Source organism: Zosterops lateralis (assembly GCF_965231275.1).
Source record: "Zosterops lateralis genome assembly, chromosome: 4".
NCBI classification, from domain to species: Eukaryota; Metazoa; Chordata; class Aves; order Passeriformes; family Zosteropidae; genus Zosterops; species Zosterops lateralis.
Window position 1 is genome coordinate 51786056 of NC_139765.1, and position 18949 is coordinate 51805004.

The following is an 18949-nucleotide window of genomic DNA, read 5'->3' on the forward strand; positions in this document are numbered from 1 at the left end:
TTCTTGCAGTTAATGCTTTAGTTTAAGACCAACAGTCTTCTCAAGTGTTGTTTTGCTTTACCCGTCTTGATTTATTGAACCAAGAAAATATATTATTGCAGTTCTAGTTTTCATTCATGTTCAGAGTCTATAAACATTTTTAATTGTCTTTGGCTATGATATTTTTTTCAAAGGATGAAGTTGATGAAAAGGAAACAGAGGTGGATAAAGAAACTGCAGTGGTTGCTAGCACTGACAGTACAATGAACCAGTTGAGGAGAGATTTTCAGGTGATTACATCCAGCTACAGTCAAGAAAAAATGGGGAAAAAACCCAGTGAAGCTAAAACAAATAGATACTTAACAAGAGAAGAATTGCATGGTAAGGATAATGTTTTCAAAGCAGTTTATTATGCTACTTCTCCACCTATTGGTGAAATTTCTGAAGAGGAAGATCCTTTTTTGGAATCCCAAACAATTACTGGAATTCCTCCTCAACTCATTGACTCCACCAAAGGCACAGAAGAAGAGTTTATATATCTTTCTTCAGGCACCGAGCCAACAAGAATAACCACCACTGGCCACAGTGACGAAGATTTCTTATTGTCTCCTTTTAAACCTCATCAGGAATCTGATGACTTTTGGAGTTCAGTTCCTACCACTTCTTCATCACAGCTGGTTACAGAGGAAACCTCCCAAGAAGATGCCCTTCCCTCAGGAAGTCCAGATATAAGTGTGCATGATGTTCTTTCCGAAGGCTCCATTAAATATGTTTCAGAAGTTGTAGCACCCTCAAGCGCTGATGAACTTCCAAAGCATACTTCTTCCACTGATGGAAATTTATGGTTTCATAATGCTACAGAGCCAACAACTCCATCTGTTGATACATCGCCCAGCGGGCAGTTGCCTCAGACCAGTTACACTGATGCTTATGTCAAGGGATTAAAGCCAACTACAGTGCCCTATTCAAGCAGCCCTGTGGTTTCACAAGGCACTTCAGACACGGATTTAGAATTGCCACATTATTCTACCTTTGCTTTCTCCTCTGCTGAAATATCACCTCACTCTATCTCTTCAAGCTCTGGAGAATATGGTTCTGCTTCTGCTGCCAGTGAGGTACTCTCTCAGACAACTCAGCCAGTCTATAATGGTGAGATACCTCTTCAACCTTCCTACAGTAGTGAAGTGTTTCCTCTAGTCACCCCTTTATTGTTTGACTCTCAGATGCTCGACACTACCCCTGCTACATCAGATAGTGATGTGACCTTGCATGCTACACCTGTATTTCCCAGTGTTGATGTGTCATTTGAACCCACCCTGTCTTCCTATGATGATGTACCTTTGCTTACGTTTTCCTCTGCTTACTCCAGTAGTAAAATGTTTCACCGTTTGTATACAGTTTCTCAAATGTTTCCACAAAGTGCTACTCCAGCTGTTGCAAGTGATAAGGTGTCCCTGCATGCTTCTTTGACGTTGGCAGAGGGTGATCCATTAATACAGCCAAGCCTTGCTCAATTTGCTGATGTGGTGTCACATCAGACCACTCATGCTGCTTCAGAGACACTGATATTTGGTCATAATAGAACTCATATATTTTCTCAAGTTGAACCATCCAGCAGTGATTTAAATATGCATGTACTATCTACAATGCCTGAACTTCCTTATGCTTTGTCTGGTAATGTGGGCTCCCTACAAAGCTTTACTGTTTCCTATGACACTGCAGAATTTGTGTATGATTCTGTTGGCATATTTCATCAAGATCCTTTATTTAGCAGCTATAACAATGTACTGGTGCATAAACCTTCTTCTGTAATATCACAAGCTGATACTTTGCTGCAGCCTACACGCTCTCTATCTAGTGACATGGATTGGTCTGAAGCATACTCTGGTAGTGAGTCCCTTTTGCCTGATACAGATACTTTGACAGTACTTAATGTTTCTTCCTCTGATTTTGTTGATGAGATTCCATATGAATCATCTGGGTTTAGTGATGTTAATAAGATACTTCAAAAAGGTGATGTTGTATATGGAGATGAGAGAGAACTGAAAATTTCCTCCTCTTTAAGTGAAATGGCTTCCAGTGCTGAAAGTAAAGTGATGCATGGACTTTCTACATCTGTTTCTAATAACATTGTAATTGAGCAGAATATGTCTCTGCAAGAAAGCCCACTTCCTGTTTCTAGCACAAAGGGAATCCTTCCAGTCTCTCTTGCTTTTCCCACTACTAAGATATTTGATCATGATATTAGTAAACTTACAGAAAAGCACCTTTCTGTTCAGCCTTTGCATGTTACAACTCCAGCCTTTGATGACACTTTGCTTAAACCTATGCTTAGTGCAAGCTCAGATCAAGCTCTCTCTGTCCCTGCTTATAGCAAAATGTTATCCTCGACTCAGCTGTACTTTTATGAGACCTCAGCTACATTAAATAACGAAGCATTACTGCAGTCCTCCTTCCAATCTTCTGGCGATGGCACTCTGCTTACCACAGCTGCAGATGTGCCTAGTGATCCAATATTGGCTGAAAGCTCAAGGGTTGAAAAAGATAGTTCTACATTTGACCAAATATTGCATCAAATGGCACCAGGTTCTGCTACAACTGAAACCAAGCTGCACTCTACATCTGCACCTTCTGTTGCTGATATGTCAAACACTTTTAGTGAGCCCACAGCGTCACTTCAAGGTTTATCTTTTCCTTATGCAAGTGAGAAATATGTTTCATCCAGTTTATTTAACAGTGAAGATATTCATAAGTACAGTAGTGATGTTTCATCCCAGCTGACCAGTTTAGAAAATACAAATGCCTTTCCGTCCCAGGCAGCGAACGCTGTAACAGCTCCCTTCCTTGCAGGTGACACATCATCACACGTAGCTACTCCTACGGACAGCCATATCTCTTCAAGTGTTTTTGAAAGAAGTGAGGCTGACAGTGTCTCTTCAAGTTCCACACTTGGTTTTGATCTTGTTCATATGCCTGCAGTTGTTTCTGGTTCTGATGTGTCCATTCATCACACTCTTCCTTTACCAAATATACTTGTTTCAGTTACGGCTGTTCCTTCCAAAAGTGAGATCCCTGTAACTTTGAATAGGTTGCTGGTTCCTTCTAGAGAATCCTCTGGGTTGTCTCCCAGTGTCATGTCCAGTACTGATTTATGGTCTTCTGTAGTTGAGGATGACTACGATGAATATGATGATGGCTTCCCTGTAAGTAACTGCATCTCATGCACTTCCCATAGAGAAGATCAGGATATGGTAGTAGAGGATGAAAATTCAGAGGTAAATAATAACAAGGATCAGAGTAACCTAATTATAAGTTCACATTATGAGAAAGCTGAAGACGAGAAGTTTTCTACTGCTGCATCTGACAGTCAGATAAACCGTGCCACGGACAGACATAATTATACATCCATACCAACTTTGACAGCGAATGTGATACCCGAGAAGCACAACAACCTGAAAATTTTGGAGAACCACATTCAGACTTCTAGACCCCAATTGCAAAATACATCAGAATCTAAGTCTTGGGCCATTTTGACAAGTGATGAAGAAAGTGGTTCTGGCCAAGGTACCTCAGATAGCCTTAATGATAATGAAACTTCAACAGATTTCAGTTTTCCTGACCATAATGAGAGAGACACTGAAGGGGCAGTTGAAGCAGGTAACTCAGAATTAACTCCTGGATCATCACAGTCATCAGCCTCATCTGTTACTAGTGATCACTCATCAGTATTCAACATCTCTGAGGCAGGTTAGTTATGGATAAGTCTAATGAGTACCATGGGAAGCTGTGAGGGTATACTTTTGTGCCATAGAGAATGAGAAGGTTTATCTACAGATAATAAAGGGAGAACGTAACAGTGCCAATGGTAGTGATTAAGGAGGCATTGGGGAACAGGGGTTCATACTGAGCTGGCTATCTTGTGAATGCTACTTCTGGCTACTTAAAACTGCACCTGAAATATCCTTCAGTAAGATGATTGATGTTCTGCTTTTGGATAGATGCATGCTGTCAGCAGAAGTTGAGTCATGCAAAATCTGAAACCAGAATTGTTTCAGTGCTAATTGTTGCTTTTAGTTTTAAAGCTTTGAGAGAGACTTAGGTTCTCTGTTAAGTTCTCTGTACAAAGACAAGTGCTGCCCTTGTGGAAATACCACCAGAGGAAACCATGCCTCTGCCAGAGGAAACATACCTCTGATAATTCTCTTTTAAACTTCCAGCAGCATTTTTTTGTTTTCTAAGAGGTGGAACAAGGAAGAAGATGCTGGTTTGATTCTGATTGATCTGAATTCATAAAAGCGTTCATTTTTATTCTGTGTATGCCACTTTCAGATTTCAGAAAGATGCAGAATTTTTGTGCCAGATTTGCATACTCCCAAAGTGGAGCCAGACTCTCCTCTAGCTGTTTATATTTAATGCTATTTTATTATTTATTCCTCTTTAATTCAGCAAGAGTATTTGCAACACGTGATTCCAAGGATAAAGTCAGAAGTCAAAACTCATAACGCATTTTCTTTGTATTTAAAAATGCACTGTGGAAAGTCTGAAGTATTCAGACACAAAATTTTCATTCCTTCTTGTGTTAGAGAATTGAAAATCAAAGAATCAAGTCAAAAATAATCTATGATCTTTGAAAAAAAACCCAAAGAGCTAACAAAATTGAATTGATATTTTAAAAAATAAATTGAACTTCTGTTATGTACTTGCAGCATCTGTAGAGGGCAGTATCATTCAACTAAACCCATTATGGAATGGAATTCACAAAGCATGGGTTCAGCCCAATCTTACAAATAAATACACAGTTGAATTACATAAGGTTGTATTCCTTGTGAGCAACAGAATACTAATATGAACAGGTGGTAAATTGACACTCGATATAGTTGGGACTAGTAGAATGCCAAAATAGTAAATGAAAATTAAAAGAGAATAAAAAACATTGACATTACTAAGAGTCCTAACAAGGTAGGTGCTACAAAACTGGATCAATAAGTGAATTAGTTCACTGGTAAGTAGTTACCACTTGGTGTAAAATGTATATCATTCCTTCAAAAATAAGCAAAAATAACATTAATATTTCAAAACCTATGTTATTGGTATGAATAAGTGTTGCCATAAGATACTAGAATTTGCATAGTGAGTGTCATTTGAATTTTTACCAATAGTAACTCAAAAATGATTATACATTACTGGAGAAGGAGGAGCAGTACAACAGACTTAGTTTTTCTTCTAAATATTATTTAAAGACACTACAGTATCATTTCATGTGCATTACTTTTTTTCTAACACATGATGCCAATAACTGGCTTTTAATAAATTGAACATTCAATTTCAGCATGTCTAACACAGTCTCCTGTAAATCAAAAATTTAGTTGCTGAATTAAACTATAAAGAAATGAAACAAACTCAAAAATCTTTCAGCTGAGAACTTACTTATACATTACAGTGAATTTTGCAGCAATTGGTGAAATGTCTTCTTGTTGTGACCATTAACGGAAAAAATTGTCATTCAAACTTTTCCCGTTCTTGTAGTTGTTGATGCATAATTATGCTTGTTCTGAGCTAGGATTTTCTCCTTAAGTCCTCTATGACTACCTAAACCTTTCAACTTCTGTTGTAAAACTAAGACAAATAATTAGAAAGAAATAAGTGAAGGATCCAAACATATCAGTTATTAGAAATCAAAGAAATCTGCTATAGCTGAGACTGCCTTTTCAGCTGCCATCATTGGAGTGATAACCAAGTAGGCAAGAAACCCCCTTTTACAGGAGAAGCCTGCAGTTCATTCCCCATGGGAGGTGTCCTAATAGCATACGGTCATGAAATTTGAAGGAACGCTATCATCACACAGATAGGATTGGATTTTATGCTGTGAATTAGTCCAGAGTTGAATAAGCAAGTGTGACTGTTTCAAAGGGATCATATTGTGTTTTCTCATGCATACATATAGTTTTTCTCTGAAATCAATAGGAAGTACCAACTTTAACTTACTGAACAGACACCTGGAGATTTTTCAGAAGCAACTTTGTGCCTTCAATTACTTTGCCCATTGCGCTGCAGAAGTTAAAGAGAAGTGATTTATATGGGTCTTAAAGAGTATTTTGAAGTAAAACCAAGAAGACATCTGCAAAATTAGAGCCTAGGCCTTTTTGCACATAAAGTCCTGAAAGCCTCTAAACTCAAGAAAATGGAAACAAATAGAGCTGCCTGGAAATCTGTATACACTGTGTGAAGCCATTTGTTTTTTCACATCCTATTTAGAGCATGTAATTTGCTGTCTTTTTTTTTTTTTTTCCAGATTCAACTCCATTCCTTCCTCCATTTGTGTAAAAGTTTTTCATTCATGTAGAATTAGTCTCTTGAAATATCAATGGAGTGCAGATGTTTTCTGTACAGCAAAATTCCACTCTTATACAGAAATTCATTGAATTAGGACTGTTCCCAAAAGCAGAAAACATTCTTGAGGTTTAATTCTAAAAAGTACAAAAGCGATTATTTCTGCATTTTAACTCAAATAATGCTCACAGTAAACTGCACAGATTGAAATAAGTCAGTTATTTAACATCAGAGTCACAACTTTAAAATACTTATTTCTTGAGATATGACCAAAGCTAAAAATAAAGTATTGGTGTTGTCCGCCATTGTGTTTCCTTCTTTAGTAAAATTATAAAATATATTGCTTTAATCTTCGTACAGATTCCTATGTACAAATATTTCTGTCATCCAATATATATGGCTCACAGAAATAGGAAACCAAAGCAATATCAAAATAATAATTTCATCACCAATAAAGATAGGGGTGGGAAATTTATACTGGCTCCAGTATAGTGGAGAGGCAATTGGATTCAAAGGGAGTAGAGTGTATCTGTAAGACAGTTTACAGAATGGGAAATGGATAAAACTACAGGAAGCTAAACTGCAATACAGCAAGGCCATAAAGACTATTGCAAGATAATTTTCATATTAACCTTATTAGCCAGAGAAGTGATTTGCATTATATGACAGACAGTTTAATATCAAGTCCGATGTGCATTCCAGTATTATGTATTCAGATTTCTTAACTCATTTGGCTTTCAGCTAATAAAAACAGATTAAAATAAAAAAAAACTTTCTTCTGAATTTTAACAACAGTCTGCTATTCTTACAAAGAGAAGTCTCCACTGCTGGAAGGCTGAGTCACATAAGCTTGAACACTTTGCTTTACCCTCTATCTGCTTATCTTCTGTAAGCTGGTTTGCAAATGTATTAATTTTCTGCGGTACATAGTAAAATATAGAGGTAAGTGATATTAAGTAAGCTCATTATAAGACACATTCACCTGTGCTGTGCATTTCTCAGAATTTAAACATGGACTGTTTCAATTTTCTCTGACTGCAGAGGCAAGTAATATTAGCCATGAGTCTCGTATTGGTCTAGCTGAGAGTCTGGAATCAGAGAAGAAGACAGTTATACCACTTGTGGTCGTATCAGCCCTGACTTTTATCTGTCTAGTGATTCTTGTGGGTATTCTCATTTACTGGAGGTAAGTTGTTTCTTGGTTGATCTTTTTTTCAGTTCTAAAGAGCTATGATTTGAAAAATTTGATTTGCATTATTGAACTGGTGTAAAGGAGAGAGACTGGATCTTGTCTCTTACCTATTCTTCATATTGTTCAGTGTCATAAAAATGACAAAACAAGGTGGTTTCTGTCCCAGATACTCAACTCCTTTTTTTTTTTTTTCTCTTTTTTTAGAGGGTTTAACCACTGCAAATAGTTTATTTACATATTGATAGGCCTTAGTAACTTGTGATTGATGCCTAGAAACCGAGTGACTTCCAGAGCACTGGGAAAAGCAAGACAGAAAAGAAAAATAAATATCATGGCATGGGTCTATTTACTATCTTTCCAATCCTTTAACTGTTAAAAAAAGTTAGTTATCAATTTAGAATGAGAATCTATGGTCCTCAACAGGACTATGTGAATAAGCAATTCATATGGCACTTGTAGGAATGTGCTGTAGCTGACACTGTGTGGAAGAAGAGTCTATACTAATGATACTGTAATAGTGTGACTGTTGGAAGATCACTTACTGAGTAGCTCTTAGAATGTTCTGTGATTAAAAAGTCATTCTACTTTGTGATTCTGACAAACTAAAATTAGCCCCCCAGTCTTTCAAAGCTTTAGTGGATAACTACAGATGTGTTTCATGTGCACATGTGCTCAGTTTTCCTCACAGACATGTTTCTCTGTGACTAGATAAATTGGTAAACCAGTTAAAAAAAGAAATAGAATAAAGAGAAGTGATGGTTATTAGAAGTCATTATAAAATATCAGTAAGAGCAAAAATCTGTATCCACACTGTGAAATAAAACAGACCAGCTAGCCTGGCACACATCACTTCCATACAGCTGAAATGGCTTCCCTCAGAGAGGATAAAAAGAGTGGCTACATTCATATTGCTTACTGGGGATGGCCTCTGCCCTGTGCTAGCCCCAGACTGTGTAAAGCATTGTGTGAAATACTGCAAATTGGCCTGAACTAAAAATGTACCAGGAGCTTTGTCAGCCACATGGCCGTTTTGTTGCTCTCAAGGTTTTGGTGCTCTTCCATTGGTTCTAGTTAAAGTCAGTCTTCCTAGGGAGATGTCTGCTAAATCTGTCAATACCCTTGCAAAGTCCTAAGACTTTCTCAAGTGTGGAGGTTGTCAGGGAGGAAATGCTGTGGTGGGCTGGATGGGGGAAATAAGTTGCAAAATATTTTTCAGTGATTGCCAAGAACCTGATCCTGCTTCTGCTGTGCTAGCACATAAACTAGCAGTGGGCAGCAGGACCTTGCTCTTACAGGAACTGTACAAAGAAGTGGGAAGATAGGCCCAAACATCTCTCAGATGCCTCCAGAGCTTGTTTCTTCTTCCTTCATTCCAAATAATCCTGCTTAATCTAAAATGAATAAGAATTGGTGAAGAACCAATAACTTTGGCCCTTTCCAAACTGCTGACTGCTATAATCCCTGAGCTGTGATGTCAGGATTGAGTTTACTAACTTTTCTTCTAGTCTCCTGACACTGGTTTTCTGTCAGCCTATCAGGGTGTGTCCCACATGGGGACAGAACTCATTCCATCCCTGAACAGACTAAGCTGGAGGAATTGAGTTCAAGCATCCTTTGTTCCAGGCAAGTGTGCTACTGAGTCGGACAGCCTTTGCCTTGATTAAAGACACTTGATCAATGAACCTTGAAAGATTTCTTCTTCTTTCCAAATTAATAGTTAATTGCCATAATAATAATTGCAAAATTCATTAATTAGTTTATGCTTAGTTGGATAATTCTATTCTCCATCCCAGGATTTCCAGTTAACCACTTGCATACTGAGAATCTTCTCCTGTCATTTATGTTATGCAACATGATTGCTCATATTCAACTTCCAAAGGGTTTCATCCCTGATGCTGAGCAGTATTTGAAATCTCTATTTGCAAAGAAGGCCATGCATTTAAAGACCTAGATTGTACAATGAAGTTCTAGTAATCCTACATGTTACAAGCTTGTTTTTGTTGAATAACATTGTGTTCATTTTGTATTCTTTCTCTGGGAATGAACAATTCTGTAAAACAGGTCTTTTAAAATAAAACAAAAATCCCGTTAGCAGTAATATCTTCTTGCCTCGAATCTAATCTTTTCTGTATTTATTGTGTACTACAAAATAAAATATGGAGCTCTTTTATTGTTAATCCTCAAAATTCTCTTGGCATTATGATAACACCAGTAACTATTTCTTATTCCAAGGGAATGCATCATAAGGACTATGCATCATAGGTAGTACTTTAAGGCCATCTTTCAAAGTTGCCAAAATGCTCACCTCTTTTTAAAGACTGGGAAAAAAATCAGAATATTAAATTTATTGCTGTGCAGATTTCATTAGGCCTGGAAAATATTAGTAGAAACTGTGTAATATTTTTCTAATAGATAGATTTTGTTTGTTTTAAAATAATTGCTCTGTGTTAGATTTCGTTTGTTTTGAAAAAAATTGCTCTTAGGTGTTAATGTTTCTTTTTATAATGCACCTTTTTTCCTTAATTTGGGCCAATTATTTTCACTTATTAAAGTTCATAAAAACATTTAGGTTTGCAAGAAGTTATTCTATATTTCTTTTACAGTGGTAGTCCAGAAAAACTATTGGTCTATCTCAGCTGGTCACTAGAGTGCATAGTGCTTTGAGTTGTTTCCACTATTAGCTCCTTATTTGATTATGCAAAAGGTGCGTTATTTGGTTTAAAACCAAATAACTACCAAGAGCAACAAGTTCCAGTCTCTCAAGGTTAAAGAAAGGCAAAATTATTTATTTCTTCACTTTAATGACTTGTATCAGAAAAATAATTCTGTACCATCTGTTGTTTGGGTTTTGGTTTTGGGGGTTTTTTTTAAATGAAATTGTTAATCAGCACTTGAGGAAATTCCTCAATCTCTTCACTATCTCATTAGGCACAAATTCAATCTTTTTTTGATAGATATTTATTTCTCTGACAGGGATTAAAACTTCTAATGGCAATATTGTCTGAAGATTGAATAATTACCAGTAGGAAAATACACAATTTTTAACTACACTGTTTTTGTGTATCTTTTGTAATTCAAGCAATTTTCAAGTCATGTCATTTTCCTTTCATTTCTTCAGCATGATTAAGATTACAGTGGAATAAACAAGGAGATTCTTTGCCCTGTTTAGTGGCCTTGCTGTCCAGATAGTCTTTTTGTAATAGCTTTAGAGAGAATTTTCTGTCCAAATCTAGAGTCTATCCATTTCTTTCAGTATCTGTCTACTTTCTCAGTTCTTGTAGCAGAGATATGGCAGGAATACCTCAATGTACTTGCTATCTTCGTTTCTTGATGGCTTCATTATTACCATTTTGCTTAATTATTCATGTTTGTGCAGATCAGATTTTATAATGTTTATTATTAGAAGAACTTGGAGAGTAGTAACATGGTAACAGTTATCAGTGGGAACTGTACTATTCAAAATTCTTTTTCAAAAAAACATATGTGAATTGTAATAAAAGACCAGCTCCAATGACATGAACCACAAACTTCCGGGTCCATTTGCATCTGTAGACATACTAAGTATCACCTGCCTGTCATGCAGCCTGTTAGACATTTTGTGATAGCAACACTTCAGAAATTACCAGTCTGATGACAGACAACACCCTGAGTAGTTATTTGAATTTTAATTTTTCCTCTACCACCCTATATAATTTGAAACATACCTGTCAGAGAACGTTCATTTTCTTAGCCATGATTTGAACCAGTGCCTTGAGTCCTGTGATAAGATTATGGGAACAGAGTTGAGAACTCTCTCTGAGGATCATTAAATTTGCACATGGAGAAACACTTAAACCAGATTTAAATATACAGAAGCCACACTCATTCATCCATAAAGGAAAAACTTCTTAACAGTATGCCATGTCATAATAGAAGTCTTAATAAAATCTGGCAATTAAAATTCCAGTAGACAAACACATAAAAATGAATTCCAACTATTTAAAAACTGAATAATTGGCATCCATTGAGGATCCACTTACAGATCCTTTGGCTTCACCAAAAAATTATCAGAACATTTAAAAAAAAACTAGTAAGTGTTTGCGTATACCTACTGGCAAATAATCCTGTGAGCTCAAAAGACACTGAAGTTCTCAGAGAAAGAAGTAACCATGCCTCTAAGACCATTCTGCATAAGCAGCAGAAGCACAAATACATCCTCTCACAGATGCCAGAGCTTGCAGAGTTCAGCTCCTTCCCGAGTCCCTGGGGCAGGAACACTCCGCACACACGCTCAGTCCCATGCACACAGGGTGCCCTGCTCCTCGCCAGCCCCAGTGACAATCCCAGACAAGCTCTGAGCAGTCTCTGCCCCAGGGCAGAAGTAAGCACATGTTCTCAGCCAAGGTCCAGGGGCCCAAGTGCTAGAAAATCTGTGTCCCCCACAGTCTGAGGCTTAGTCTTGTAGTCCCAAGTAGTTCCCATTGAAGTGTTCATTCAGATCTAGTATCCCTCCTGTCAGACCGAAGTGCTGCTGCTGCTGAACAGATCTAGACACTGTAATTAATTCACTGCCCCCATATATAAAGCAAGTGTTCGAACAAGTGCAGTGTCTAAATTACAAATTACAGTTTTAGGTTGGAGATCTAAGTGCTGTGATGAAAGGTGTAAATTAAATAATCAGGTTATTGAGTGATGGAACCTTTGTCTGGAAGTTTGAAATAGACATCACTTTCTTCATTAACAACAAGTGATAATTAATGAGATGTGAATATTAACATTAGGTTTAGTCATGAAGGCTTTCAGTGCTGATGCAGAACCAGATGGAGTGCCTATTTATGAGTCTTTTCACAGGTTAAGTCAACTGCTATGAATTTGTCTCCCAAATGTGCTAAGGGTGTAATTTATTTTCTGCCACAATTAACTTTTTAAAGATTAAAAATACATTGACTCAGTGAGGGATAATGAGTGTATGGCATAATATGAGGACAGTTTAAGTGCAGCTTTAGATGTGAAAGTCATTATGCTAATTAAATTCTGCATAGCTCAATCTTTTCTCAAGCAAATAGGTGACAATGTTAGTCCATAAACCTTACATATGATGGCTGTTCACAAGCAGTAGATGTCTGGGGCAAGGACACTTTTCGGGTTTGGAGCTTTAGCATCAGACTGCTTGGCACATTTGGTTGGTGTAGTTTTTAATAAATACAATACAGCATTCGCCGTGCCCACCAGACAGGGCCACACTTTCCAAAGTGTTTAATGATTTGAAGATTTGGAGGCTTGCCTGCATCTCACAGATATTTCACACACAGTTCTGATACTAACTCTTGAGTTTTATGCTAGCATTGAGACAATCTCTCTCACCTCAGCAGCCACTAACTCTGATGCTAGAGACTCTAAAATTTAGAAGGATGTTCCCAGGCACCTCCTGAATGTGTTCTTGGTCTGCATCAAAAGTTGCTGTTTCTAAGTAAAACCAAGCACATAACAGATAGTATTGCTCCAAATACCTCATGCAAAGCCAAAGCTTCTCTGTGAAGATCACAAATGAGCTTTTAGAGAATTCTAGCTGGACTTCAGATTTAATTGTCATGTGTATTACCAGAACTATTTTGCATGCCTCAGTTTTCCCTTTTAGGTAGCTATCTGCTTTTTCTTGTGTTTTAAGAGGATCTGTATTGTACACTGATATAAAATTCTCAACACATTCCGAGAATATGGGTGTGTTTCCCAGAGTCTTAATTCAAATAAGCTTACCAAAGTCTTTATTATCTGTATTAATGGTTCTGGAAAGAATGACAACGGCCACGTGTTCCCTATCAATTTCTCAAAGTATCTTCAAAATTTATTTTGGTTTGTAACAATTATATGAGGGATTTTATGACTGCAGTGATACAAGAACAGTATGGAATTTAAAATAACAATGATTACACAAAGTAAAAAATCATACAATAACTGTAGCCAACAGTTTTGAAGAAGCAGACTCTTGTAAATGTAAAATGAGATTAGTATTTTTGTGATGCATATATTCCTTTTTAAATTTAATGATCAGTGAATGATATTTCAGAGAGATTAAGTGACCCAAAGTTAAGACTGTTATTAGCATGTCTAATCATATGGAGATTTTTTAATTATAGAGGCTTTGCAATACTTACAGAAACAGTTGGTTATTCATTCCTTTGAATAGCCTGGATTCTTAACAGATGCTATTCCTATTATCTTCACATCTGGATTACAGCACAGATACAAATAACATTGTGGGTCATTGTTAAGGTTGGTTCCATTTGTGTTCATCCTTCAATGTTTCTGCAACAAAGCTGGCGTCTCCTGCAGATAGAAATTCCCCTGTTTGTGTCTGTCAGCTTTGGGCAGTCCTCCTTGGTTAAGGTGTTGCGATTAGATTGTGAAAACTTGTTTAGCCCCAGTCACAGTAGTTCTAGAGCCACTGTTTTGGCTGTTACAGGGCACACTGTCTTTTATTGCATTTCCATGTCTGCAGTAGCAGCTACCAGTGAATTACCAGAACTGATCTCATATATTGCTCCATCTTCAGGCTAGCATCATCACATGAAAATTTCAGCAAATTTGAATAAGTAAGGAAGACAGTGGCTTTTTTTTTTTTTTTTTTTTTTTTTTTGTATTTGGAGTTGTGCAGCATCTGCAGTAGCTCCTGATGCAGAGTTTCTCTTTCAGCTGTCATTCTATCTGATGTGTGCTCTATCTTCTGCCTCTGGTATAGGTAAAGATGCATGAACTATGCATTATGCTGAGGTAATGTAGTATCTTCATGTTGTATGCATAATTGGATGATGTGCTGGGGGAATATTTATATTGTAGCAGTAGTATTTGACGTTCCATGAAAATTGTTTTTCAAAACCATGATTTTTCTTTCCGACTCAATAATGCCAGAACTCCAAATCATCTCAAAGAATGTTTTGGTGGGGTTTTGTTGGTTTCTTTCTTCTTTCCTTTTTTTTTTTTTTTTTTTTCAATATTTTTGTATATTTGTTCCTCTCTAGGAAATGTTTCCAGACTGCTCATTTTTATTTAGAAGATAACACATCACCTCGAGTGATTTCTGCTCCCCCAGCTCCTATCTTCCCAGTCTCAGGTATTTCTGGCAACTGTTCTGTGGATTGGTGTTAGCTGTTGGAAGATGCTGCTTTATATGTGTCAATATGAATTCTTTATATACTGTAATATCTGTAAACCAGAGATTTGTAACCTCTTGTATAAATCTGTGTAAACAGGTACACTTGATACTGGCAGACTTGCATTATTAATAGTCTCTTCTGTAGGTTACACAGAAGAGAAATATCTTCAGCTTACAGTTGCCTCAAGGATACTCTGCTTTGTAGCCATTTTAAGTGTAACCTCACTAGAGTGGCTGCTCATGTTGCCATCTGAGCTACACTAAATAGCTCCAGAGGATTACAACAGCAGCATATTCTGTTGTATTTCTGCCTTTAATTGGATTTGTCACTTGTGTATAGAACATGTCCTATTCTTTTTACCAGCAGGATGAGGATGTGCCTCATCTGTCTGCATTTCACTTGCAATTACAGTGTGTTCTTATACTTACATCTTTTACTAGCATAATTACTATGGTCAGTTTATGTGAACCTCTCACAAAAATAATACAGAAGTTCAGAATATTTTTAGCATCTTCTGATTCTATATCCAGCATATTTATTTGGAGAAACTGTTTCCTTTATTTCCTCAAACAGTATCAGAGGAGCACGTGCAGCCTTCCAGCTTTTTCAGTCTGTGTAGAATGAAATATATCAATTTCATTCATCTATTTAAACCCAAAATAGATTCATTCTGAAGCAGATCCTGAGCCACATTCTTACCTATGATACAAGGTTATCTTGTTCCACAAGTAATGTTTTTGCAAACTCTGCTATTATACAAGGAGATGGATTTTCATGGAATGACTAAAGGAAGAAAATCAGCCCTTGTGTGAATGACTAGTAAAGACATTTAATTAAGTAAATCCCAAACAATGTGCTTCCATTGTAACTGAATTTTAGACATCTTCAAATGCATCTTGTATGGATTTCTGCTGTTAGGAGATGCATAACCTTTTACTAAATAGTTTAAAAGCAGAGATATGGCTTAGTTTCAGGAAACATAATTATATATGAATGTCAAGCAGCAATCATTATAGGAAATCTCTGCTTTAACTCATCATCATTAACTACATTGCACTACAACTGTATAATTTTCTTACAATTTTTCCTGACCAGCTCACCTCAGGGGGAAAATGTTTTCCATTGTCATAATTGCACGTACAGTTATTCTGAGTGCCTAAAATGTATGTTTTGAAGCTCGAGGTTTTCCTACTGAAATTGTGATATATATTAAAGACAAATTTTTTTCTATGTGACTGAGGATACACAAAATATTTTATGGAAAAACCTGCAAGCACTGAGGAAACAGTTTTTTTTTTATTTTTCATGCAACAGATGTCAAGTGAACAGTTACTGTGTTTTCTATTTCACAAGTCTTTCAACAGTATAATCTTACAATTGCATCTAATTACAATATAATACTAGAGAAGAGTGAAAGGCAGGAAGAGTGTTTTGCAACTGCTAAGTTGAATTCTTATGGCTGTGACCAAAAGGACACTCCACAGATCTCATTGTATATTAAGTTTTCCTTCCACAGAATTATATATTAAGTTTTCCTTCCTTTCATTGGCAGAGATAGGAGATCTGCAGTTATTCACAGAAAATGCCATGGCTCTTCACAGCACAATTTGAAGATGCATTCAAATAGTAATGGATTACAGTATAGGATTCAGATCCACTATCAAACTCTAAGTAGTTTGAAGGGATACCTGCCATCCAGACATAAAATACATTAGTGGGTTCAGAAGTGACTGAACTGAGAGATTTGCATGGGCAAAGAAACAAAACTTGTGTTCTATTTCTCCATTATTGAAAACTCACTCTTTGGGTCATTTGCCTTCCCTTTGGTTTTGTGTTTGTATATCATTAGGATAAACACTTAATGCCAGGTTCTGTCTCCAAGGTGTGAAGACTGTGTTACACATTTGTTCAGCTTCTCTTAGCCTTGACTGGATAAATTCACTTTTTGTATTCAGATCCAGATATGTAAGTGGAAGACCAGATGGATCTTAGTACAAATCAACAAATTCCTGGTAACTTAAAGCTAAAGTTATTAGGTCCTTGTTCAATGTTTCTGACCTTTTGCTTGCGTATGAAATAGTGATGAAATTACAGATTGTGAAATAAACATATATTTAAACCACGAAAGGCTTAAAGAAAACCCAACAAAATTATTCTTCAGAACCAAAACTAAGTGAAATAATATCATCCTTTAAGAGATAATTAGCAAACAGGTGACTTTGTTTACACAGCATATTTGCAGTAAAGAGAAGATTAAAATTCCAAAAGGTTTTTGATGTGATTCCTTATGCATATTTTACACAAGTGTTTTTTTGTATTTGTCTAAAGTAAAATGGAGATGTTACATTAATCACATTTATTCCTTGAGAGTGTAGATTTTTTTTCTTTGTGGGTAGCCAAAAAGTCTTAAACATAGATCTTTCATTTAAAACTTGAACTGTGAAGCCTGATGTGAAAATCTGTGGTCAGTACTGCTATGATAAGCCATAAATTATTATCAATAGGTGATCACTGAATCACAAGGAGAGCTGGGAGAAAATTCTCTATGGAGGGTAGTCACTAATGCAGTAGAAGATGAAAATTAATTCATGTTTCTTTTGGATGCCAATGCAAATATGTAGCTGTCAGTTAATATGAAAATGCTGGCATAATGCTGCATTAATTTAGTGGGCTTGGGACTATGCAGCTCATCCGTACACTGGATCCAAGTTCCAGTGCAACACTAATCAGCATGGAGCACCCAGACAACTCTGCCTGTTCATTCATACTTTATCAGTATTATTTAGAGCTCTGCTCTCTCCCTTTGAACAACTTGTAGCAAAGATAATCCTCCTATATCTCCTTGACTTCACAGGGAATTTTGTACATTCTTCTATTACAGACCAGCTCAGCATCTTGCAGAATCAGCACCTTGACTTAGGGAGCTTACAACAGAGCAAGACCTAGCAAGGCATTTTCATTATCTTCTTTCCAAATAACAATTTATAAATGTAAAAGTGTTGGGTAACTATTTTAGAAATGTTAATGTCATCAATTAATGTTGTATATTTTGGGGGAGTTGTACATCCAAAGTTCATGCCAAGAATTTTATTTCAGGATGTTTTGTGGATTGCCTACATATAAACTTCATTGTATGTCACTGACTTTTTATTCTATATAAATATATTTTTGTCTTTTCCCACCCCTAAGATGATGTTGGAGCAATTCCAATAAAGCATTTTCCCAAACATGTTGCAGATTTACATGCAAGTAATGGTTTTTCTGAAGAATTTGAGGTATGGCTCTCTGATGTCATCTTTTTATTAGCATGTACAAATAATGTTAAGTTTAAATGCCTGCAAACAAAATTTGAGGCATTACATTCTGACTTGAGCACCAATTTCATGAATGCATGTAAATGTGAGTGCTTTGAGCCCAGTATGGAGTTTATGCATAAAGCTTAGGGAGATTCCTAGAAGCTTACAAGACTGGAGTACAAATGGGAATGCTTATTATTGTCATAAAATACTGAATAACTGTATGAATAAACTATGCAAAGGTAGTGCAATGTATATGATTTATCAGATACAGTGATAGATCTAAAGCTTTTCCAATACTAATGACAATTGAATTTTGCAGAATCTACCCATATTTGCTTGTTCCATTTACAGAGAAAATATAATGGAAGTAATAATGAGTACACGTGGCAAGACTTCCAATTAACAGGGGAGCTAATGTAGTCTTCATATGTGCTAGTGAAAGTTTTATAGTTCCTTTCCTAAAGTATATGGTTCATAATAGGTATTTCAAAAAGTTGAAACATATGCTCTAATCATATAATGTTACTATCACCATATGTAACTAATGATCTTCATTGTATTTCACACTCATGTATTGCAATTATGTGAATTAAGTTAGAACAAATACGTTCTAACCTAATTCACATAAACATTAAAACCCTGGATACTGTAATGAAAGCTGTGCCATTAGCAATTTTTACAAGAGATTTCAAATAAAATCGGTCAGTTGGGATGGAAACAAGTATTTTAACAAATCTATATAAATTTAAAATACAATTTTAATATTTCTGTTGCAAAAACAATAATGAATGTAAAAATTCAGTTTGGCATCTTTAGGTTTTGCTTTTGTTTTCCCAGCCAATATACTGTGATCTAGTGGACCAAAAATTCCATGTCTTTCACATAACCTTCTTCATCAGCATTTCTTCTTCAATTCATTTAACATTCAGAATATCCATTTGATTGTGGGACGAAATTTGTAAACACTTGTGGATGTCCAGTACAAATTCAGATATTACACTGAATACAGTTCATAT

General features: G+C 36.3%; 1 protein-coding gene across 8 annotated transcripts in view; it reads left to right on the top strand.

The window, feature by feature from the left end:
* PTPRZ1 (protein tyrosine phosphatase receptor type Z1) overlaps positions 1–18949 on the top strand; it is a 130572-nt gene that overhangs the window by 95583 nt on the left and 16040 nt on the right. For 4 of the 8 annotated variants that reach the window (XM_083859977.1, XM_083859979.1, XM_083859978.1 and 1 more), the window contains exons 12-15: positions 174–3726; positions 7351–7495; positions 14500–14591; positions 17824–17909. In XM_083859977.1, coding sequence (XP_083716103.1) covers positions 174–3726; positions 7351–7495; positions 14500–14591; positions 17824–17909 — 3876 coding nt within the window. The remainder of the gene's footprint in view (positions 1–173; positions 3727–7350; positions 7496–14499; positions 14592–17823; positions 17910–18949) is intronic. The other 4 variants (XM_083859981.1, XM_083859982.1, XM_083859983.1 and 1 more) reach the window with 2 other exon arrangements.